Source organism: Daphnia pulicaria, chromosome 4 (genome assembly GCF_021234035.1).
Source record: "Daphnia pulicaria isolate SC F1-1A chromosome 4, SC_F0-13Bv2, whole genome shotgun sequence".
NCBI lineage: Eukaryota > Metazoa > Arthropoda > Branchiopoda > Diplostraca > Daphniidae > Daphnia > Daphnia pulicaria.
The window spans coordinates 3,003,789-3,028,269 of NC_060916.1; the positions used below are offsets into that span (position 1 = coordinate 3,003,789).

At 39.0% G+C, this 24,481-nt stretch overlaps 5 protein-coding genes across 11 annotated transcripts; 2 read left to right on the top strand and 3 right to left on the bottom strand.

The window, feature by feature from the left end:
• Positions 1-993: 993 nt before the first annotated feature.
• LOC124336412 (nurim homolog) lies at positions 994-21,178 on the bottom strand. 2 transcript variants are annotated; one of them, XM_046790217.1, is made up of 5 exons: positions 21,095-21,178; positions 2,137-2,443; positions 1,908-2,075; positions 1,707-1,840; positions 994-1,616 (listed from the first exon to the last, which is right to left on the bottom strand). In XM_046790217.1, exons 2-5 carry the CDS (start codon positions 2,434-2,436, stop codon positions 1,439-1,441), a joined length of 780 nt encoding a protein of 259 aa, XP_046646173.1. In that variant the 5' UTR covers positions 2,437-2,443; positions 21,095-21,178; the 3' UTR covers positions 994-1,438. The 2 variants fall into 2 exon arrangements, with proteins under 2 accessions (XP_046646173.1, XP_046646172.1); XM_046790216.1 differs by lacking the exon at positions 21,095-21,178 and having other exon boundaries at positions 2,137-2,526.
• Positions 4,633-7,895, top strand: LOC124336156. The gene is made up of 11 exons (XM_046789847.1): positions 4,633-4,707; positions 4,773-5,031; positions 5,096-5,407; positions 5,478-5,558; positions 5,644-5,937; positions 6,003-6,156; positions 6,225-6,346; positions 6,423-6,554; positions 6,631-6,776; positions 6,841-7,321; positions 7,396-7,895. Exons 3-11 carry the CDS (start codon positions 5,236-5,238, stop codon positions 7,527-7,529), a joined length of 1,716 nt encoding a protein of 571 aa, XP_046645803.1. The 5' UTR covers positions 4,633-4,707; positions 4,773-5,031; positions 5,096-5,235; the 3' UTR covers positions 7,530-7,895.
• On the bottom strand, positions 7,917-9,412 carry LOC124336446 (glycine-rich cell wall structural protein 1.8-like). Of its 2 annotated transcripts, none has more exons than XM_046790256.1 (3): positions 8,955-9,412; positions 8,788-8,872; positions 7,917-8,665 (listed from the first exon to the last, which is right to left on the bottom strand). In XM_046790256.1, the coding sequence occupies exons 1-3, from the start codon at positions 8,961-8,963 to the stop codon at positions 8,115-8,117; spliced, it is 645 nt and encodes a 214-aa protein (XP_046646212.1). In that variant the 5' UTR covers positions 8,964-9,412; the 3' UTR covers positions 7,917-8,114. The 2 variants fall into 2 exon arrangements, with proteins under 2 accessions (XP_046646212.1, XP_046646211.1); XM_046790255.1 differs by having other exon boundaries at positions 7,917-8,698.
• On the bottom strand, positions 11,959-22,376 carry LOC124336447 (keratin, type I cytoskeletal 9-like). 5 transcript variants are annotated; one of them, XM_046790260.1, is made up of 3 exons: positions 12,865-13,179; positions 12,698-12,782; positions 11,959-12,575 (listed from the first exon to the last, which is right to left on the bottom strand). In XM_046790260.1, exons 1-3 carry the CDS (start codon positions 12,871-12,873, stop codon positions 12,025-12,027), a joined length of 645 nt encoding a protein of 214 aa, XP_046646216.1. In that variant the 5' UTR covers positions 12,874-13,179; the 3' UTR covers positions 11,959-12,024. The 5 variants fall into 5 exon arrangements, with proteins under 5 accessions (XP_046646216.1, XP_046646215.1, XP_046646214.1 ...); XM_046790259.1 differs by lacking the exon at positions 12,865-13,179 and adding an exon at positions 22,302-22,368 and having other exon boundaries at positions 11,961-12,608; XM_046790258.1 differs by lacking the exon at positions 12,865-13,179 and adding an exon at positions 20,558-20,600 and having other exon boundaries at positions 11,962-12,608.
• Positions 21,465-24,420, top strand: LOC124336712. The gene is made up of 6 exons (XM_046790491.1): positions 21,465-21,731; positions 21,881-23,402; positions 23,481-23,576; positions 23,639-23,743; positions 23,809-23,970; positions 24,032-24,420. The coding sequence occupies exons 2-6, from the start codon at positions 21,896-21,898 to the stop codon at positions 24,418-24,420; spliced, it is 2,259 nt and encodes a 752-aa protein (XP_046646447.1). The 5' UTR covers positions 21,465-21,731; positions 21,881-21,895.
• The last annotated feature ends 61 nt before the right edge of the window (positions 24,421-24,481 follow it).

Sequence of the window (24,481 nt, forward strand, 5' to 3'; positions counted from 1 at the left end):
TCACGTCTGATACATGTGACCCTTGACGAAATAGGAAGCAGACTAGTTCCGCCAGCTCAACTTCTGGCCACTCGTACGCTCGAACGCCACGGTTATTTTTTTTTTTTTCGGAGAAAAGTACTATGACATTTCCTGGAATGGCTCGCTGCATGTTCAGACTTGCGCACTTGCGAAGGAAGATCCACCAATGGACGGCCATCATTAAAAGTCAGAGTTGTTAAATTAATTACGGCTTTAAAAAGTTATGCATGAAACCAGGATTGATCCATTTTCCGGACAGTATCAGTAGGTTTTGATTTGCATATTATTAGATCTGGGCAAATAAAACTCAAATTAAAAATATTGTCTGTATCTATGATATTGGCAATAAATAAATTCATTTGAAAATAAATTTTCAATTAAATATACAGAGTGATGGACTCGAAGATGGATTCGAAGACAAGCTCTTGCTTTTTGCGAGCGTTGGGAGACTTCCCTCTTAAGTGGTTTCTCACTCAAGTTACTACTGGGTCCTGCTATCCTCATAGTAGGCTCCCGCTTCACTCCCAACGGGTTCCTTCACATGATACATGATATAATGATATATTCCATATTCCACAATGTGGGATCAATCCACACCTGATATGTCGTATCCCCGGTGTTAGGCAGTGATGACTTTCTCACTGGTTCCATCCATCTCTATTTTACGAATCCTCATATAGTTTAACCGACGCGCTAACCACTATACCATGCGCGTCTGTGAATACATAACCATTTTTATAAATCAACTTTTAACCCGACACTCGATTCATTGCGTTGCAAATTTTTAATATAGACAGACCTGTATATTTTTCTTTAAAGAAAATAAAAGAATAATTAAATATTTTAAATTCCCAGAGAATTTCGATCCTTGTAGGGGGTCATTCAGTTCAGTCGAGAAAGAAATTGAAAGAGGAGAAATTCGAGAAATGGATGAAAGAAATGTAAACGGACCAAATAGATCACGAGTGTTTTTGTTGAAAACGAGTTTGCTGTATTTCAATTAAGTAATGAAAAAGGATGGACGAATTTAGTATTCATGACAAATGCATAGCAATTAGCAAGTTGGACAAAAAAAATAGTTACACAAGGAGTTATTTGATTTGAGGAACAGTGAAGAGATCCTTTTAAAGGTGTTAGTACTGGAAACATTTCCCTTAAGACTAAACAGAAGGAAATTGAATTTATAAATTAGTTATTGTAGCGCTTGTTGAAAGTTTACCATCTTTGGATGAAGGACAAAATAATATTCTGTGGTTTTTATAAATAATTTCGAAAAGAAAAAAGCATTAATCAGGTAGACACGGATCTTATGGCTTAGTGTGCTGGATTATTTAAGGTTAGGGTATCTCAATTATTAGGAATTTGATCATGTTTTCAGACATATGAATCACTGCAATTATTTGATTTGTTCACGCCATTAACCTCTGAAATTTCTAAACTCAGAGTTTTGCATTTGTTTCCTTCGGTTACTGTACGATATTTCATGTTGTTTGCGTTCGAGCTGTCTTTGATGATAGCGTCTGTCATCCACTGTTGGCTCCCAAGCTACAGCCATGTAAACAGTGAAAGCCAAAGCTAAAAGGAATCTGTCCAAACTAAAAACAAAATGCCAAATCATATAAGGGGTAATAATATAGGTGTAATTGTTGGTAATAACAAAAACGGTAGTATACAATATACAGTACCTCATAAAAGGAGTGATCCAAAGCAGAACTACAATGCTCATAAACCCTGGATGACGTTTGTGTTTGTAGAGGCGTTGAAGTTCAGTTGATTTCAGATCTGAAGTCTCAGCCAGATTAAGGCAGAAATAGTAAATCTGAAACAGAAATGCATAGTTTGATGTAATATAGTATAGAAAAACACAGTTAATAAAATGTACTTACTTGTCTGATGCCAATCAGATCTGGAAGATCAAGGAGTACTGAACCTCCATATATACTAGCCCATGACAAAACATGAATTGTAGCAAAGATCCACCAAAGTAGTGAGCCATCAGTATTTAGCCGCCACAAACTATATGAGGTAATTGGAGTCCACAGTGCCATGATGATCTAAAAATAATTAATATTAGTTTAAACTAGCTGTAAGTAGTGACTTAAAAAAGTTCACAACCTGAAGAGCCACCGAAGTGAGGATGACATAAATACTTCTTGAAATAGACGAAGTGATACGGTGTCGACGCAAGTAATCTCCAATTTGACTAGTTTTCAAATAACTGTGCTGAGCAACAAATAATGCAACTAAACCCGCATTGAGCCACATAGGAAAGAAAAGACCTTGGCCAGGCTGACTATCATTTTCGCTTGATGACTGAATGGTTGATACGGACCACATCACCTTCCACATTGTAAACCCACTCAGTGTAATAACAAACGTGCAATATGCAATGGGAAAAACCGTGGAAAATGTCATCTTACTCTTGGGTAGGGCGGGCTATGAATTTTTGGTTTGTGTACAAAATGAAAAGCGAAAAGAAAAGAAAGTAACAGTTTGAATAGACGACATCTAGCGGAAAAGAAGGAAACAAAAACTTTGCCAGATTTTGACAATTGACAATAAACAAATAAATGAATAATTGGTGAATGGTGATTAGCTATTATTATAATATTATTTTGAAATTGGAATATCTGCCATTCGAGATCTAGGAGAAGAAAATAATTTATTTTTGTTGCATATAGTTTAAAATAAACGACTTGTCACTTCTCACTTGTGTCCGCTGTCCGGTAAACAACGCGATTGTGTATGCGGTATGGAGTTGTCATCCGGCAAACATTTAATTGAGAAGCGCAAGGAATATCAAATTACACTTGGGTTTTATCGTCCACTCCATGCTGGACTTCATATATGCTAAACCAACGCTTCATATATACACTGGCGACACTCTGGAAAAACCCAATTCGAATGAGCGAGAGTCGGTCTTCATATCTCTCTATAAATACACAGTAGATTTTGAGTTCCTATTCAGTTTCAAATAACAGTCGTGTCTAAATATTTTACAGTACTAGGAAATATTATCGTCTCACCGACTTTGAATAATAGAAAAGAGACTTTGAATAATATTTGGTCCATTTTGAATAATTAGAACAACATTTCAGATTTGGATAGATAACTATTCTGTTTTTCCGTGTTTTTCATTGTACTATCCGTTTTTGTCTTGTTAAACTGTTTTTTTACGTAAAACACCGAATAACCGTCATATACTTTGCATGAAATGTTAGTTATTTGTTTTTTGCGGTTTTTTGCCAATTTTGAGTGCCACATAAATAAATAAAATAAAATGCGGTTATACGTGTAACCTATTTCTAGGTGGTGACTGGTGAGATAAGTCGAAATCGAGGGTACACCGGTACACCCATAGAAACGAGATTATACAAAGCAGTTAATGCAGATGCATAATATTTTGTGGGCGTCAATGTTCAAATGGCTCTACCATTTCAGTGCCGGACTGTATGTTACGACTCCGCTTTTATGATACAAGTTATGAGAAACTGAAGATGAAACGCAGCAGCTGGTCTTTTTATAAGGTTAGGCCCTTCCCCCCTGGGGTGCGTAAAGTTTTTAATAAGAATCTAATTCCTGCAAGGCTAGTAGGCTACAGGCTTCATCCACGGACGGTCTACCAGGAGAGGTAGACAAACGCCATAAGAGCAGAATAGAGTCATGGACGTAAAACTTTTATGGTTCCCTGAAATTCCGCTTGGTGCACGAGCTTCAGGGAGGCATATAGATTCAGGATCTGTTTTTTATCAGCATTATTCAATGAAGATAAATTATAAAAAATGATAATGAATATGCCAATATTCAATAATGCCATATCATTCCCATGGTATATCACAAATGGACTACAATGAAAATGTTTGATCGAAAGTAGTATATTTTCCAAAAGAATACATTTTGTCAATATTCATTGAAGATTTCTAGGATAAATTGGGAATTCTAATAACCTCCAGCAGACTGAGGAGGGGCGCCATAAGAGGCCAGCATTGGGGCTGGCTGGTGAGATTGCGCCATAGGAAGAGCATATCCTCCGAAAAGAAGACATTGGGATCGGCCGATGATAAGATTTGGCCATCGGAGCAGGAGCAACTAAATTTACATGTAAATTCTTAATCTCTCATTTGCTATTCAACTCGACGAAAGTCACTTTTGCCTCCTCGTTTGGCTAATATTTCATCGTAATTTTCCAATGGAAATAAAAGACGCGATAAACTCTTTTTCTTGCTCATACAGATGTATTTACAAGCACCTGAAGTGTAGCCGGCGTGTAGCCGGTGTAGCAGACAGCAGTTATCACGGTTGTGTGACGTTCCTGAACAGGTTCAGTTAGTCGGTAAAATGCAAATTACAAATGTTGTTTTTACTTGTTTTGATTTCAAGTTTATTGGGACCATTTTAGTGAATCAGTTCGACCCAAGATAAATGCATCACTGACAACCTGCAGCAGAATGTAAGCAGTTTAAATTGGCAAGGAAGAAGCAGGACAAGGTGAAACGGTCACGTCGAGGGAGTGCATTAAACAACCCTTTTTATTATTAAACGTAAAACCAGAATTTCATTAAAACAGATACTACCATTATCCATTAGGGGAAAATCTTGTCGCACGGTATAGGCGATCGTACGATAACTGATCGTTGAAATTCTCTACAAGAGAGGCGATTTTATAGCCTACAGCTGCAGTTCACGGTACGTTAGACATGCCAGTCCTATACGTTTATTGACTTGTTGGTGTTCTCTATTATCATACGTAGATTAGGTGTTGGCTCTCGAAATCCCTCTGATATTGCGAATTTTTTAATACCAGTCCTGATACGGACATTTTCGTAACCCCTTGATGTTTTTGTGTGTTGCGCCAGCGTTTACATCAGAGGAAAATGCATCCGACATTCAAGATTGCGCCGAATCTTCCCAACCAATTTAGCCGGTAATAAAACGGGTTCTCTTTTATATTTGGTCAATCACCCCAGCTGAACTCTTTCAACTCGGATGTAGATTGAATTGCACTTGGAGGTATACACGATGCGCGTACGTGACTTATGCGCTTTTGTTCTAACCACTTTTCTACTATTTTAAGGGAAATGCGGAATTGCCAAAAGTCCAACATCCAGAAACTGTGTGCAGTATATAAGACGACGTCATTTGGACAATCTTTCAGAAGACATCGGTAGGGTATCCAACTAGTGACACCACTGCTGAAGCTTTTTCGACGAGAAGATGAAAAGAGTTTTACTTCTTTCTGTTTGGCTAATGTTACAACTGAGTCGGTCCTTTAGTAGCGAAGAAGATTTTTACAGACAAGATTCAGACGAGTATTTTGTCAATGCGATCGGATTCTTGCCTTATCCGTGGAACGCATTTTACTATCAGCCTATAGCTCCAGTTCTAGGTATTCGTTTTGAATTTTCTGATGTGAACCTTATTAAAAATTTGTTTGTGGGCTTGTTGATCTTCTACAGATTATTCCAGCTCGTACGAAGGTCGAACTATCAACAGGCAGCAGTCCATTGCCAATAATGCTGTGTCAGCACCCAATGAAAGTGAGTAGAGTTTATTTCATTTAAAATTCCATTTCACGAAGCTAAAATAATAAGCAAACAATAATTGTGTTTTTGTATTAAAAAGATAACGATCAGTCACCAGAAGGCCGTTTTTCCCTCGGTAGTTTGGGTACGTTCAATACCGGTATTTTCAATAATCGATTTTTACCCGGAAGTAAATGGAGACCCTTCGGCGGCCTCTCTAATCGAATTTCAATTACCTACAACCCTAACATGGAAAATTCTTTCGAAACCTTTGATTCCTGTACGTCACCGAGTCCCAGTGGTGATGCGGGAATCTGTGTACCAGGATCCGTTTGTTCCCTTTTTAGTGGTCGGCCAAGCGGGTCTTGCCCCTTAGGCAAAATTTGTTGCATCAGTAAGAATACCTATTTTTCTTTTCCGTTTTCATATTTTGTGTTTCTAATTCTTCCCTTTTGATAGATACGGTCAACAAATGTGGTGGAGCTGTCACACTCAATAACACGTATTGGCATTCTCCAACCACGCCCATATCTGATTACTCAACTTGCGCACTGACCGTGAGAACAGATTACAAGCTCGCGGAACAAATGAAAAAGCCAATTTGTCAAATTCGGCAAGTCCTTTTTGATTTCGCTTTCCTGAAAATAAAAAATCCAATTACTAATATCATTTTACCATTAGTTTGGATTTTGTATCATTCAATACCGCCCAGCCGACAGCTGGAACGTGCACGGACACTTTTCAAGTTGGCGGGGCCACAACAGTGGCACCCATTATTTGTGGCGACAACACTGGACAGCACAGTAAGCACAGATATTAATAAATGCTACTTGAAATACTTACGAACGCATTTTGTTGAATAACCTTTTATTATTTCAGTGTACCTCGACCTTCCATCGTCGGCCCTTACTCCTAGCAATGTCCAGCTCATGTTCAGTTTTGGAGCTGTGACAGCCACCCGTTCATGGAACATCAAAATTGCGATGCTCCCCTGTGGCGCCTCCTACCTAGGTAAACCAGCATTCATTCAATTAATCAAACAAAATTGCAATTGCTAATGATTATTCTATTTATTTGGTTGCTATAGCTCCCGTGGATTGTCTTCAGTATTTCACTGATCCTACTGGAAGAGTCACGTCTTTTAATTGGCAAGACGTCGCTGTTAGCGCCACCCGTCAACTAAACAACCAACATTACAACATCTGCTTCAGAACTGAGCTTGTCTCATTAAAGGTTATTATTTACAAAGCACAAATTTATCGAGTTTCATATTCAAAACATTTGTTATTTGATTGAGGTGAGACAGAGAGCGGCCCAGATGTGCTTTTCAGTCTGCTCGGTCTCGAACGGGGACGCATTTTCTATTACTACACCCACCAGCACTGCAGCCGCTCTTGCCGCCATTGCTGTTACTACAGCCACAGCAAATCTCGCAGCTGCCCAAGCTCAGCTAGCTGTTACCCAGGCCGGTATTAATCCACTTTTACCAACGGCAGCCCAGTACCTGGCCGTTATCAATGCAAACACCGCCGTGAGAGACAGTCAAGCCGCCCTTTCAGCCGCCCAAACTACTTTCGCTACAGCGACTGCTACGGCCGCTTCTCTCTCTGGTGTGGGCATAAGTGCCCCGGTGAATGGAGTTAACATGGCCACCTGCCTTTATGATTTTCTTGTCATCGCCGGTGCCAGAGACGCTGCTAATGATGAAGCCGATCGTTACTGTGGGAACGCCCTGAATCCAGCCGCTAACCCTTTGCCGACAAACGTCCAAGTTTGTAGTAAGTTTGACGTTGTTAGATTTGTTTGACAGTGAAATAATAATTTGAAAGATGAGAGATATTATTTTATTCAGCTTTGATTAAGCCGTTCAAGATCAGTTACGGGACGGATGGGACGGAAGGCGCGGTGGTTACCGGAACGAATATTCTTCCGGCACCAGCTGATACACACAACACTGGATTCTGCTTGGATTATCAAGAGAAGTAGACTGTCGACAGTGATACGATTTCATTTTGGTCTTTATAACTTGATACAGTAATTAATATTTATCTGTTATTGACAAGACGATTCCAAAGAGGTTCTGGTTTTTTGTCTTAATTTCGTAGTGGATGTGATCTGATTACCACCATTCGTACTTTTGGTCGACTTTGAATAAGCAACATTTGAGATTTGGATAGGACTATTATGTTTTCCATATTGTTCTATCCGTTTCTGTCTTGTTAAACTTTTGTTTACGTAAAACACCAAATAACCGTGCGACCTAGTTGCTTTAATACTTTAATGCATGAAATGTTAGCTAGTTGTTTTTTTTTCGAATTTCAGTGCCGCAAAAAATAAATCAAATAAAATGCGGTTATACGTTTCATCTTTTTCTAGGTGAGGCAAGTAGGAATCAATGGTGCCCCTTAGAAATGAGATTCCTATACATTGCAGAATGCCGATGCATAATATTTGTGACAACACAAATGGACTACAATGAAAATGTTTAATCGAAAGTAATATATTTAATATTTTCCAAAAGAATACATTTTGTCAATATTCATTGAAGATTTCTATGATAAATTGGGAATTCTAATAACCTCCAGCAGACTGAGGAGGGGCTCCATAAGAGGCCATTGGGGCTGGCTGGTGCGATTGCGCCATAGGAGGAGCATATCCTCCGAAAGAAGACATTGGGATCGGCTGTTGATAGGATTGGGCAGCTGGCTGATGATAAGATTGCGCCATCGGAGCAGGAGCATGATGACCCCCGCTCGATCCTCCATAACCCCCAGCTTGGCTATTACCTCCATGTCCCCCTCCGTACGGAGATGATGGAATCGGTTGCGGATGCGATTGAGCAGGTGCTGAATGAACATGAATGTGGACTGGCGCACCTCCTGAAGATCCTCCGTAACCAGGGCCTCTAGCTGATGGCCCGTGACTTCCGCCGTAGCTTCCACCTCCTCCGCCGTAAGAAGGAACGGGAGCGGGAGCAGGAATTGGTCTTGGTGCTGGTGGGCGATGGACAGGAGGTGGTGAATAGACCATCACCGGCTGTGGTGCGGGAACGTAAATGATTTGCTGAGGAGCAGCGCCGTAGCCTCCGCCACCGTGACTCATACCTCCGCCGTAGCCTCCGCCACCGTGACTCATACCTCCGCCGTAGCCTCCGCCTAATTAAAATTGTTCAAAGATTGTAATTTGAATAATAGTCTAACTTTAGGCAAATCAATTCTGGTATGGAAGGGCAGTTGAAACCAACCTCGTCCTTTTCCTTTGGTTGCATCAGTGCCATGGAGTAGCGCTAAGCCGAGCAGCACAAAACATTTAACCGAAATCATGTTAACCTATACATTTCAAACATAGATAAAATGCAAGTTTTAGCATGAAGAATATCGTAGAGTATCAGTAATTTTATCGTGTTAGTACCTTAATCATGCTGAGGGAGTAGTTTACTAACTGACACCGAGAACGATGGTCAACTGTGCTTTGAAATCGTCAACACCATTCGTTTTATACCGTTTGCTCAGTTGAATTTCCCTTGCTTGCAAGAGAAAGTAAGCATTTTGTAGACCCATGTGTGAAACTTTAGACTTCATTCTGTAAATTTATTTCGATTTAACTTATGTAGTCCGACGATTATTGTTGTTCTTTGAAAATCCTATTCGGAACGCCAAGGTAAACCTTTCCCTTTTCTACATGGCAGTATTCAATAAAGAACATTTAGGGGGAAAAACCCTATCAGGGGAAAACCTAGGGGAAACCCTTTTCCATCCAGCTTAAAAAAAATTATAGCTTCTTTCAGACCAAATTGGTGATTTCTGTAAGATGTCTCAGGGCCAACGCTACGAATGAGTGAAAGTGAGACGCACTAAACGAAGCGAATCTTTCTCTTTCGTGTTGATGTGTCCACAATCTATAATTGATTCGCATAATTACTGTAAGAACTCTTAGAAGTGTACGTTAATAAATATGTACATTAATCGGGACCACGGAGAAAACATACAGGTTAAGAATTTTGAAGACGCAATAAAAAATCGCGGTGAACTGCGCTACAATTGCCAAGTCGCGTGACAATATAGACGGCATTTTTGCAATTTCACTCTTCCCACACGTACGATATTACCGATTTACAACAAACATATATAGATTCACGTTTGCAATTCTATTACCTAGCGTCAGTCACATGCTGTTAACGTTGTATAGACGCCGGTTGATTACTTGCATTGACCTACAAACTTCATCATAAATAGATCCTAATAGATTAGATCATATCAAATGTAAGAGTGTTTCTCAATGCATAATAACATTTAACATTAACTAACTTGTATTTTGTGAACCATCAAGCTACCATCAAACAAAAGGGACAGAAAAAATCTGTGCATTAATGACAAAGACAATTATAATAAATTAATTCCAATTTCAGGAAACGAAATTATCTCTCGAATTCGCCAGGATACCTCTCTTACGCCTGAATCAAAGATGAATTCACATTTTAGTTGTGCAATCGTCCATAAAAATTCGCTTTTGTATCACTAAAAATAAGGGCAGTGGACGTGAAAAACTTGATTTGATTGCCAGATGTAAAAATTAATTAATTTTGTTATTTTAAAATTTCACTTGAAATCAAGACGAAAACGAAGCGTCTATTTCAATTTTATTTCATTAAATTTTATTTATTTCCTTCTCGCGGTCGCAGGATGGAATGGGAGAAAAAATAAGGGAAGGGGAGAAAATTTGTTCGACTTTAATTAGTTAAGAGGTGGGCATTTCCTTAAGAAAATTTGTCAATGGATGCAATTACACTTACTGAATACACGCACCAAGTTTGTAGACGAGGTTATCTAAGCCCATAACTACGATAAATGTGGAAAAAGGCGACCAACTCTGGGTGCAGATTTATTATATTGGTTCCTCGTATTTGTATGACAGCATTTACCACATGACCCATTTCACGGGTTTCATGTTGGAGAAGGAAATTGATGCGTCACTTTGAGGTTCAACTTCATCGGCGAGCACGAATCGAAAATGCGCAAAATGAACGTCGTCATGAATTCTTGGGGGGAAATTCAAGGGGAAAGGGAAGAAAATTCATTCGTGTTGCAATTCATTAAGGAGCGGGCATTTCTTTACGAAAATGTGTCAGTGTATGCAACATAACTTACTTAATACACTTACCAAGTTTCAAGGTATTATATTTGTAAAACTCTAGACGTTAAAATAAAAAAACTAATTTTGATTGCCATATTTACTAAGTACATGACGAGAAATTTGAGAGAAAATTAATTCGCTTCTAATTCGATAATGGATTGGAAGTTTTTTACAATTTTTTCCCAGTTCCATGCTCATTATAGTTGTGCATGGCTTAACTAAAATTCAAAGTTGACAGAGTTCTTGTCGTTAGTCGTTACTCCTTATTTACACAACAATCAGAACTGAATTAAGAAATAAGCAAATTTGCGAAAAGAAAAACAATCATAATTAAAATTTGCGGCACTGATACTTCACCAAATTTTACTTTTAGTTGCTCGATTTTTTTAGTTCTTCGATGTTATCCTGGTATCCATGGCGCTTTAATTCTTCTTTGACGTCAAAAAGTAGATCGTACAGCTCTTGCGTTAAATACGGGTTTCCACACGAAATCCTTTTCAGCTGCCGAATGGAACTCGGGGTGCGGACAATAGGTGCGGAATCCTTCGGCATGATGAATGTCGTATTAGACAGAGATCGACAGATATGTGATTGGGCTTATCGTCCTCTTTCTCCTCGATCATTTGGAAACGAAAATTGTCTTCCTTCATTACGTTGAACATGCGGTTGATGAGTTTGGTTTGACCAAAACCTGTGGGCTGTGGCTCCCAAAACCAGAACCGTTTTGCGCGTTTTGCGCTCCTTCGGGGGATCGAGAGATTTGTCAAAATGAACTAGGTCCTCAAAGTTTGCCATGATTTATTAGAATACCTAAATATAGGAGCAGGAAATAGAAATTAGATAGTGACCCAGAACCAAGTAAACTCATACGATCCTTTGGAAGGTGGTGTCTCTGATTTCGGCAAGGCTATACAAGGTCTTTCCGTACATCCTTTTTGGGAGTTTTGGCTGAATCTAAAAAAAAAGGCATGATTTGAATTACGTTAATTGATAATCGATAAATGTGCTACACATTACCTTATTCGGTTCAACAAAAACTCTAGCGACTCTCTTTGGTGACGGCTATCAACAAGCAACACTGACTTGCATTAACACCATGGGCTCGACGACTGAGAACGATATTCAAATAAAATGCAGTTATACGTTTCATCTTTTTCTAGGTGAGGCAAGTAGGAATCAATGGTGCCCCTTAGAAATGAGACAACATTGCAGAATGCCGATACCTAATAATGGTGACAACACAAATGGACTACAATGAAAAAAATGTTTGATCGAAAGTAGTATATTTTCCAAAAGAATACATTTTGTCAATATTCATTGAAGATTTCTATAGGATAAATTGGGAATTCTAATAACCTCCAGCAGACTGAGGAGGGGCTCCATAAGAGGCCATTGGGGCTGGCTGGTGCGATTGCGCCATAGGAGGAGCATATCCTCCGAAAGAAGACATTGGGATCGGCTGTTGATAGGATTGGGCAGCTGGCTGATGATAAGATTGCGCCATCGGAGCAGGAGCATGATGACCCCCGCTCGATCCTCCATAACCCCCAGCTTGGCTATTACCTCCATGTCCCCCTCCGTACGGAGATGATGGAATCGGTTGCGGATGCGATTGAGCAGGTGCTGAATGAACATGAATGTGGACTGGCGCACCTCCTGAAGATCCTCCGTAACCAGGGCCTCTAGCTGATGGCCCGTGACTTCCGCCGTAGCTTCCACCTCCTCCGCCGTAAGAAGGAACGGGAGCGGGAGCAGGAATTGGTCTTGGTGCTGGTGGGCGATGGACAGGAGGTGGTGAATAGACCATCACCGGCTGTGGTGCGGGAACGTAAATGATTTGCTGAGGAGCAGCGCCGTAGCCTCCGCCACCGTGACTCATACCTCCGCCGTAGCCTCCGCCACCGTGACTCATACCTCCGCCGTAGCCTCCGCCTAATTAAAATTGTTCAAAGATTGTAATTTGAATAATAGTCTAACTTTAGGCAAATCAATTCTGGTATGGAAGGGCAGTTGAAACCAACCTCGTCCTTTTCCTTTGGTTGCATCAGTGCCATGGAGTAGCGCTAAGCCGAGCAGCACAAAACATTTAACCGAAATCATGTTAACCTATACATTTCAAACATAGATAAAATGCAAGTTTTAGCATGAAGAATATCGTAGAGTATCAGTAATTTTATCGTGTTAGTACCTTAATCATGCTGAGGGAGTAGTTTACTAACTGACACCGAGAACGATGGTCAACTGTGCTTTGAAATCGTCAACACCATTCGTTTTATACCGTTTGCTCAGTTGAATTTCCCTTGCTTGCAAGAGAAAGTAAGCATTTTGTAGACCCATGTGTGAAACTTTAGACTTCATTCTGTAAATTTATTTCGATTTAACTTATGTAGTCCGACGATTATTGTTGTTCTTTGAAAATCCTATTCGGAACGCCAAGGTAAACCTTTCCCTTTTCTACATGGCAGTATTCAATAAAGAACATTTAGGGGGAAAAACCCTATCAGGGGAAAACCTAGGGGAAACCCTTTTCCATCCAGCTTAAAAAAAATTATAGCTTCTTTCAGACCAAATTGGTGATTTCTGTAAGATGTCTCAGGGCCAACGCTACGAATGAGTGAAAGTGAGACGCACTTGTGATGATGTGTCGCAAGAGTCAAACACGAGAGGTGCGGTTAAAGGTGTATTGAGAGTCAACCAAGACAACTGTAACACGATTACAAGCACAAGCGAGTGACCGTACAAGCGAGAGGTCAAATAGATCGAATGTCCGATTTATATACGGGATGATGGGCGATGGCTTGTCTGATGGTAGCCACGCCTGCTAAAGTAATTAAGGAGATGCGTATGGTAAACGCATCAACAAGTGTGAGAACTTGTCAATGGCTTTACCATATGCTGTGAATTAACATTACACTCCTCCCCCGCTTGGAGATGTTCCAAACTGGGAAGGGGCGTGATCTTTAAACATTGGCAAAGCACAGTATCACTACATGTAAGAATAAAAGCACAACATTGCTACATATAAGGTCACTAAAACAGGCAAGAATGGTAAAAATCTGCATAAAGGCAAATGGTCAATGCTACTGGTGATTATTGTTATGTTTTTCTCCCTTTTTTTTAAAGTTTGTAATCAACGATCGTCTCCATATCGACGGTTGAGGCTGCGGAGAGCGGAAAAATACCGCTGTTTCAGTTCCTCCTGGTCGATTATGAATTGTTTGTCGTACGTCTTTTCCTAGTCCGGGCCAAACGAATTGGCGTTTTACTCTCGCTAGCGTCTTTGCTATCCCTAAATGCCCTGCTAAAATATGATCATGATTCAATTCTAAAATTTCATTAATTTTCTCTTTAGGCACAACTATTTTCCCTTCATTTGTTATTAAAATACCTTCATTATTGAAACGGAATTCATTACATTCTTTCTTATTGTTTTCTTCTAGTCTCTGTATTATTTCTTTACAATAATTATCATTTCTCTGTGCTAATATTATATCATTTTGAACCTTTTCTTCTTTTACTAATATTATCGATCCTATTGATGGTAATGGAGTCCTACTTAATGCATCGGCATTTTGATTTTCCTGGCCAGGACGATGTAGGACTTTCATATCGTATGATTGCATTTCATACGACCAACGAGCTAATCTGCCATGCGGATCTTTTTTCTTCATTAATGTCTCCAATGGTTTGTGATCTGTGTATACTTTAAAACTTCTCCCGTATAAGTATGGTCTAAACTGCTCTAATGCATAAACAATCGCTAAACATTCTTTTTCTGATACATTCCAATTGCTACTCGACTCTGGATTTGCTCAGTGGATACTGGCAAATCGAGATCGAAGAAAAACATAAATATAAAACAGCTTTTATTTGTGAGTATGGCTTGTATGAATTTAACTGTATGCCATTTGGTTTGTGCAATGCACCAGGCACATTCCAAAGGGAGATGAACAATGTATTAAAGGACGTGCTGTACGAATTTACACTTGTTTACCTTGACGACATAATCGTTTTCAGTAAAACGCTTGATGACCACATAAAACATTTGGAAATTATTTTTAAGCTTCTGGCAAATGAAGGATTAAAATTAAAATTAAGTAAGTGCGATTTTTTCAAAACAAAAATTAAATACTTAGGTCACGTGATTACAGTAAATGGTTTTCATCCAGACAATAAGAAGATTACTTCAATTCTAAACTACCCCGAACCACAAAACGTAAAGCAACTACTCTCGTTTTTAGGATTAGTTAATTATTATCGAAAATTCGTTCGAAGTTACGCAGAGATAGCGCATTATTTAACAGAACTGACAAAGAAATCATCGACTTGGATTTGGGAAGAAAACGAAAGGGACGCCTTTCGACGTATCAAAAATTCGCTAACCAACAATCCACTCTTAAGGTATCCAGATTTCACCAGAGAATTTTTAGTATACACAGATGCCTCAGGATACGGGATTGGAGCTGTGTTAGAATAAGAAATCTATTTATTAAAGCTTTTTCCCATGCATCGTAATCTTCCTCATCTTGTGCTCTTTCCATATAATCACTATGCCAATCCGCAGCATCTCCTCTTAGTCTATCTGAAAAATATTTAATTTTATCTTTCTTCTCCCACCCTGCGCTTTGTGCGACTCTTTCCGCATCTTTTAACCAATTATTAACTAACTGCTCTCCTCTTTTGCCTTTAAAAATCGGGATAGATTTACGTTCGTCCTGTGAATATAATTCACGTAAATGGCTCTTAGTTATTGGTGCATCTTCGTTTCCATTGCCTAATGTCATGGTTATAATATTAGTTCTTTGGGTGGGCTTTGAATGGGTTTGCGTATCTGCTACTAGAGTTGAGTTCAAATGTTTTTGAATGTATAAATCTTTAGCTTTAAGTTCTTGTTCGAGGTCAGAGATTTTATTGGACAAGTCTCGTTTGGTTGTTTTCAAAAGTTTTATGCTTGCTTCTTTGGAGTTGGCTTCAATTTGCAATGTGTCTAGCTTCTGAGATAGTTCTTGGTTTTTATTTGTAAGTGCTGTTACGTCGTCTTCTGTTAATTTACTTGCGTTCTTCAAAGCTTCGTGTGCGTTGTCTAATAGATTGTAGCTATGGTTTAGTTGTTTTATTTTATCTTCAGTGTCTTCCTTAAGTTGTGATAGAGAATCCCTTAAATTATTTATGCAGTCGTTCTGTCCTATGATTTCGCTCTTAGCTTTTTCTAGATCGGTTTTAGCTGCCTCGTATTCTGTCAAAAATGTTTTACTCTCATCGCTTGCCTGACTTTCTTTGGGTCTATTATTAAAATCTGCTATTAAAGTTGCTTGTTTAAAATTTGTTCGGGTTAATGTCTCTACTTCTGCTGTTAAACGGGTGTTTTCTAGATAAGAATCGGCTACTTTCTTTGAAAATTCTCTCCTTACTTTATCTACCTCTTTTTCAGTCTTTTTCGTTTCGTTCGCTACGTCTTGTTCAAGATTCTTTGCATACTCATCTAATGCTAATTGTTTGAAAAGAAGTTCCCTCTTAAATATTTTAAATGCTTTATTCCGAAAATCTACTTCTCGACTATGAGCTTCTCTAACATTTTGTAACAAAGGGTTAAATTTATTGGGGTCTGCTTTTAATTCTACGAAATATGTCCCTAATTTTTCTAAAACTTTTTCTTTAGCCTCACCGGTAAGATAAACTGAAGTTCCAAACTCCTTCTTATGCAATTCAAATGTATACTGTTTCAAAAAATGATAAACTTGACCTGTGACTTCCTTTCTTTTTGCAATATAACTACTACGTGTTAAGCGTTTATCTGAGGTTTCATCTATATTACTTTTACAAAGACTTATTAAATTTGACCAATGGGTAACAAAATTGTTTCTAACTTTTAGTACACTATCAGCTAAGGAATTTACGTACGCGTCTTCTTCAAGGTCTATCTCATCAATTAAAGACTCATTAATAGCAGTAAACGAAGTGTCGCTAATTGTTGTTTGAGGATTCGTCATTCACTTACAGTTTAGAGAAAATTGATGTTGCCTTCCTCGATGTAGATGATCTCGTTGTGGGTTGTCTGGTCGTCTGGTCGTTCTGTCGTCTGGTCCTAGGTGGTGTGGCAGCTGGGGGCGATGTTCCTTCTCGTTGACTCACGGCAGGTCTTGAAGTCCAAACTGGCACGTTCACCAATTTGTGATGATGTGTCGCAAGAGTCAAACACGAGAGGTGCGGTTAAAGGTGTATTGAGAGTCAACCAAGACAACTGTAACACGATTACAAGCACAAGCGAGTGACCGTACAAGCGAGAGGTCAAATAGATCGAATGTCCGATTTATATACGGGATGATGGGCGATGGCTTGTCTGATGGTAGCCACGCCTGCTAAAGTAATTAAGGAGATGCGTATGGTAAACGCATCAACAAGTGTGAGAACTTGTCAATGGCTTTACCATATGCTGTGAATTAACATTACACACTAAACGAAGCGAATCTTTCTCTTTCGTGTTGATGTGTCCACAATCTATAATTGATTCGCATAATTACTGTAAGAACTCTTAGAAGTGTACGTTAATAAATATGTACATTAATCGGGACCACGGAGAAAACATACAGGTTAAGAATTTTGAATAAAAAATCGCGGTGAACTGCGCTACAATTGCCAAGTCGCGTGACAATATAGACGGCATTTTTGCAATTTCACTCTTCCCACACGTACGATATTACCGATTTACAACAAACATATATAGATTCACGTTTGCAATTCTATTACCTAGCGTCAGTCACATGCTGTTAACGTTGTATAGACGCCGGTTGATTACTTGCATTGACCTACAAACTTCATCATAAATAGATCCTAATAGATTAGATCATATCAAATGTAAGAGTGTTTCTCAATGCATAATAACATTTAACATTAACTAACTTGTATTTTGTGAACCATCAAGCTACCATCAAACAAAAGGGACAGAAAAAATCTGTGCATTAATGACAAAGACAATTATAATAAATTAATTCCAATTTCAGGAAACGAAATTATCTCTCGAATTCGCCAGGATACCTCTCTTACGCCTGAATCAAAGATGAATTCACATTTTAGTTGTGCAATCGTCCATAAAAATTCGCTTTTGTATCACTAAAAATAAGGGCAGTGGACGTGAAAAACTTGATTTGATTGCCAGATGTAAAAATTAATTAATTTTGTTATTTTAAAATTTCACTTGAAATCAAGACGAAAACGAAGCGTCTATTTCAATTTTATTTCATTAAATTTTATTTATTTCCTTCTCGCGGTCGCAGGATGGAATGGGAGAAAAAATAAGGGAAGGGGAGAAAATTTGTTCGACTTTAATTAGTTAAGAGGTGGGCATTTCCTTAAGAAAATTTGTCAATGGATGCAATTACACTTACTGAATACACGCACCAAGTTTGTAGACGAGGTTATCTAAGCCCATAACTACGATAAATGTGGAAAAAGGCGACCAACTCTGGGTGCAGATTTATTATATTGGTTCCTCGTATTTGTATGACAGCATTTACCACATGACCCATTTCACGGGTTTCATGTTGGAGAAGGAAATTGATGCGTCACTTTGAGGTTCAACTTCATCGGCGAGCACGAATCGAAAATGCGCAAAATGAACGTCGTCATGAATTCTTGGGGGGAAATTCAAGGGGAAAGGGAAGAAAATTCATTCGTGTTGCAATTCATTAAGGAGCGGGCATTTCTTTACGAAAATGTGTCAGTGTATGCAACATAACTTACTTAATACACTTACCAAGTTTCAAGGTATTATATTTGTAAAACTCTAGACGTTAAAATAAAAAAACTAATTTTGATTGCCATATTTACTAAGTACATGACGAGAAATTTGAGAGAAAATTAATTCGCTTCTAATTCGATAATGGATTGGAAGTTTTTTACAATTTTTTCCCAGTTCCATGCTCATTATAGTTGTGCATGGCTTAACTAAAATTCAAAGTTGACAGAGTTCTTGTCGTTAGTCGTTACTCCTTATTTACACAACAATCAGAACTGAATTAAGAAATAAGCAAATTTGCGAAAAGAAAAACAATCATAATTAAAATTTGCGGCACTGATACTTCACCAAATTTTACTTTTAGTTGCTCGATTTTTTTAGTTCTTCGATGTTATCCTGGTATCCATGGCGCTTTAATTCTTCTTTGACGTCAAAAAGTAGATCGTACAGCTCTTGCGTTAAATACGGGTTTCCACACGAAATCCTTTTCAGCTGCCGAATGGAACTCGGGGTGCGGACAATAGGTGCGGAATCCTTCGGCATGATGAATGTCGTATTAGACAGAGATCGACAGATATGTGATTGGGCTTATCGTCCTCTTTCTCCTCGATCATTTGGAAACGAAAATTGTCTTCCTTCATTACGTTGAACATGCGGTTGATGAGTTTGGTTTGACCAAAACCTGTGGGCTGTGGCTCCCAAAACCAGAACCGTTTTGCGCGTTTTGCGCTCCTTCGGGGGATCGAGAGATTTGTCAAAATGAACTAGGTCCTCAAAGTTTGCCATGATTTATTAGAATACCTAAATATAGGAGCAGGAAATAGAAATTAGATAGTGACCCAGAACCAAGTAAACTCATACGATCCTTTGGAAGGTGGTGTCTCTGATTTCGGCAAGGCTATACAAGGTCTTTCCGTACATCCTTTTTGGGAGTTTTGGCTGAATCTAAAAAAAAAGGCATGATTTGAATTACGTTAATTGATAATCGATAAATGTGCTACACATTACCTTATTCGGTTCAACAAAAACTCTAGCGACTCTCTTTGGTGACGGCTATCAACAAGCAACACTGACTTGCATTAACACCATGGGCTCGACGACTGAGAACGATATTCAAATAAAATGCAGTTATACGTTTCATCTTTTTCTAGGTGAGGCAAGTAGGAATCAATGGTGCCCCTTAGAAATGAGACAACATTGCAGAATGCCGATACCTAATAATGGTGACAACACAAATGGACTACAATGAAAAAAATGTTTGATCGAAAGTAGTATATTTTCCAAAAGAATACATTTTGTCAATATTCATTGAAGATTTCTATAGGATAAATTGGGAATTCTAATAACCTCCAGCAGACTGAGGAGGGGCTCCATAAGAGGCCATTGGGGCTGGCTGGTGCGATTGCGCCATAGGAGGAGCATATCCTCCGAAAGAAGACATTGGGATCGGCTGTTGATAGGATTGGGCAGCTGGCTGATGATAAGATTGCGCCATCGGAGCAGGAGCATGATGACCCCCGCTCGATCCTCCATAGCCCCCAGCTTGGCTATTACCTCCAGCATGTCCCCCTCCGTACGGAGATGATGGAATCGGTTGCGGATGCGATTGAGCAGGTGCTGAATGAACATGAATGTGGACTGGCGCACCTCCTGAAGATCCTCCGTAACCAGGGCCTCCAGCTGATGGCCCGTGACTTCCGCCGTAGCTTCCACCTCCTCCGCCGTAAGAAGGAACGGGAGCAGGAGCGGGAATTGGTCTTGGTGCTGGTGGGCGATGGACAGGAGGTGGCGAATAGACCATCACCGGCTGTGGTGCGGGAACGTAAATGATTTGCTGAGGAGCAGCGCCGTATCCGCCTCCGCCGTAGCCTCCGCCTAATTAAAATTGTTCAAAGATTGTAATTTGAATAATAGTCTAACTTTAGGCAAATCAATTCCGGTATGGTATGGGCAGTTGAAACCAACCTCGTCCTTTTCCTTTGGTTGCATCAGTGCCATAGAGTAGCGCTATAAGCCGAGCAGCACAAAACATTTAAACGAAATCATGTTAACCTACATTTCAAACATAAATAAAATGCAAGTTTTAGCATGAAGAATATCGTGCAGTATCAGTAATTGTATCGTGTTAGACAAGGTGTTAGAGTACCTTAATCATGCTGAGGGAGTAGTTTACTAACTGACACCGAGAACGATGGTCAACTCACTCTTAACTGTGCTTTGAAATCGTCAACACCATTCGTTTTTATACTGTTTGCTCCGTTGAATTTCCTTTACCTGCGAGAGAAAGTATATAATCATTTTGTTGACTCATGTGAAACTGTAGACTTCATTTTAAAAATTTATTTGATTTATTTAACTTACGTAGCCCGACGATTATTGTTGTACTTTATTCTATTAGGTTTTTGGGTACGCCAAGGATATCCCTTTCCTTTTTCAACATTGTAGCTTTCAATGAAGAAAATTTAGAGGGAAAATCCTATCGGGGAAAACCTAGGGGAAAAACCTTTTTCATCCAGCTCTATAATAAAAAGAATAGCTCCTTTCAGTCCAAATTGGCGAAATCTGTCAGACGTCCCAGGGCCAACGGCACATCGCTCTTACACGCAGAGAAACACACTGATGATGCCAATCATTCTCTTTTGAGTTGTATTTTTAATTTTTTATCCATTAGAATCATCCATACTTAAGTTTGGGTAGGGCGGGCTATAAATTCTTATTTTGGTTTGTGTACAAAATGAAAAGTGAAAAGAAAGTAACAGTTTGAATAGACGACATCTAGCGGAAAAAAGGAAACAAAAACTTTGCCAGATTTTGACAATAAACAAATAAATGAATAATTGGTGATTATTAGTTACTTATTATAATTCAAGTTTGATATTGAAATATCTGTCATTCGAGATTTCTGAAATATTATTTTAGTTTTTCGGGAAGAAAGGAAGGAGAACAGCAAACATTTTTTTTTTAAAGTATACTTGTGTCCGGAAAACAACGCGATAATATGCTATGCATCCCATGCATCCGGTCTCTTTTTTTTTTACTGGAGTTGCCATCCACCCGCAAACATTTAATCGATAGGAATATCAAATTACACTTGGGTTTTATCGTCCACTCCATGCTGGACTTCATGTTTTCATAGTATGTCAAACCAACACGTATGCACTGGCGATACTCTGGAAAAACCCAAATCGAATGAGCGAGAGTCGGTCTTCACATCTCTCCATAAATACAGTCAACAGTCGTGTAGTCATCAGTCGTGTAGTCAACAGTCGTGTCTCAAAATTATACAGCCAATATATCGTTAAATATCGTCTCACCGACGGGTATCTGTCCTCATTTATTTTCATCTACTATAGAAGGGTCTCTTTGCTACATATTTTTTTGTAAAGTTTATTAAAAAATTCTATTCCTACAGTTGTTAATATTAACAACACATATAATATCTCCATTTCCCTATAACTAATTTACACAGCTATACTGAATTGAAATGGCTGCGATTCCGATGAGGTCCATCTTCATTCACTTTTTGGCTTTATTTGCCGTTTGTCGTAATTGCCAATCAGAGAATCCTGGCGGGTGTTCTTCTTGGACAAAACTACAAATCTCACCGGATACTTTAAGTTCTATGAAGTATGGGAACTTTCTCATTGAAATTTATGAACATATTAATAATCACAAGGCCACGACAACTGACAGCCAGAAAAAATATTTCTACTCTCCCATTGCGCTGTTGGATCACAAAAGTGCCATTAGTACATACAATAGGGTAACGAAACAATCGGAGATGAGATTCCGTGTGGAAATGTGGAACGACAAAGTCGAAAATGAAGTTGTCAGACATTTAAACAAAATCGCCAGTCAAGAAATACAATCCGATAACGTGAGAGTCTTACCTTTCGAAAAGGTCATTCTCGTCAGCAAAAGACCCACAGCAGATTATTCGATATCGCCGGAGTGGACGAATTATGACAAGACAAAAACCCTGTGGTTTCACCTGTCTTGTTATGACCGGGAAGTCTGTGACGAACTGGCAGATGAAATGCGATCTGATCCAAAACATTTTTACCACTTTAATCTCCTCTACAGTTTGTCATCGCAGAAGTCGCAAACCAAACAAACGACCATCACCATCGACAGCGTCACTTGCGGTCAAATGGTCTCGACTCTTTTACAGAAATTCAGAGACAAAAAAGAAGTTTTCCTGACGGTCAACGACGAGAAGAAAATGTTGATGGAAACGGCCACCAACATCCGAATGGACACATTCGATGACTCCGAGGTCGTGACTCCGGAGACGGAACTTCAAATTTATAATATTTTAAAGGATTTGTTAGTCACTTCTAGGACGACCATCAAAGAGCAAAGCGACAAGACGTGGGACTCTGTTTTCTGGAATGAGGACAATTACCGACCGGACAAAACGACGAAAACTTTGAATGGAATCATTAAAAAACTGGACCCGGAAACTAAAAAAAAACTGGCGGATTTGTTTCAAAAAGCGGAGGGGCAATCAGAAATGGTAGAAAAAACACAAGAAGCGGATAAGGAACAATACACCGCCCAGAAATGGAACCTTATTGCAAAGAATAATTCGAATGCTGAACAAAATAGAAACTTAGAAAAGAAGGAGATTATCCAACATAATTACGACTCAAGTAGTTGGGTTTACGTGGACAGAATAAGTTTACAAATTTCAAAGAAAATAGCAAACGATTCCGACAGTTCTCGCCAGGTAGAAGTTTTGAAAGACGACGTGTTAATGTTATTACAAGAAAGCAGAAATCACGTCCAATGGGACGGAGATAAATTCGTACCAAAACCCCTGCAACTGAGCAGAATCAATTTGGGCAAATTTCGCGACTCTCAATCCTTTCAGGATCGCAATGTCCGTGTCCGTTACACGAACGCTGAATTGTCGGCGCCCCTTAAATTTGTGGAACATGCAGAATTGACTGTCATTAACGAATGGGACAATTTGAAGGAAGAACTCAAAGGTTCAAAACGAATTTTGAAAAAAAAAAATTAAAAATATATTTATTATTAAATTATTGTATTAAATTACTGAATTTCAGCCACTACTGAGCTCTTAAACACAACCGTGAACAACTTGTTAAAAACAAATATCGAATTAAAAGTCGCTGAAGAAAATCTAAAAAAAGATTTGAGAGGTATAAATAATTTTTTTAAATATTTGAAATGGGTTAAATTTTAATCGAATGAAGTGGTTCAGCAACTTTAAGTCATTTGGAAACCACAAAAACTAATTTGGCCTCAACGAGAACGGAATTGGGCAGTACGAATTCTGCCGTTGCGGATTTAGCAACCAAATTAAATGGTAAAATTATTTTTAAAAAAACTTTTAATTCATAAGAGAGAAATAAAGGAATTGGAATTTAACAGCCCGAACGAGTGAATTAGTTGACATCGGTCAAATGCCAACCTCCTGTGCAGATCTGCAGCAAATGGGACAAAAAGTCAACGGATTCTTTTTGGTGAAAGGATCGAAGAAGATAGAAATGGTTTACTGCAACTTTTATCCTAATAAAAATAGGGATAAAAACGGTACGACAATCCATGTCTACTTTTCCTGTTTATTGATTGTCTAATTCTTTTATTTGCACAGATTTGCAGAAATGGATCGGAAATGCCGACGTCAAATCAGCGTCCGTCCATTTCTACGTTCAGAGAAATTCTTCATTCGACACACTCAACACCCCCATTCCGTTCGAGTTGATCCGAGTGAACGAGGGAAATGCCTTTAATTTGACGTCAGGGATATTCACGGCACCACGACCGGGGACTTATTTCTTCTCGTTCACCGGACTGGCCAAGTTTCCAAATTCATCTTCATCACAAAATCGTGTTTTTTTAGGAGTTTATCTTTACCTAAACGGGGGTCGAATCGGGTTGAGTTGGGTTAAAGAGGGAAACACAGTAGACGATCAAGACGAACAAGTCACTCTCCAGTCAATGCTGAACTTGCATGCAGTCATGCAGCTCTTCCTATTGTGAAACAGATCGAGGTCGACGGCAGTTCGAAGACATTCGGAGCAAATAAGAGCAAAAATGGTTC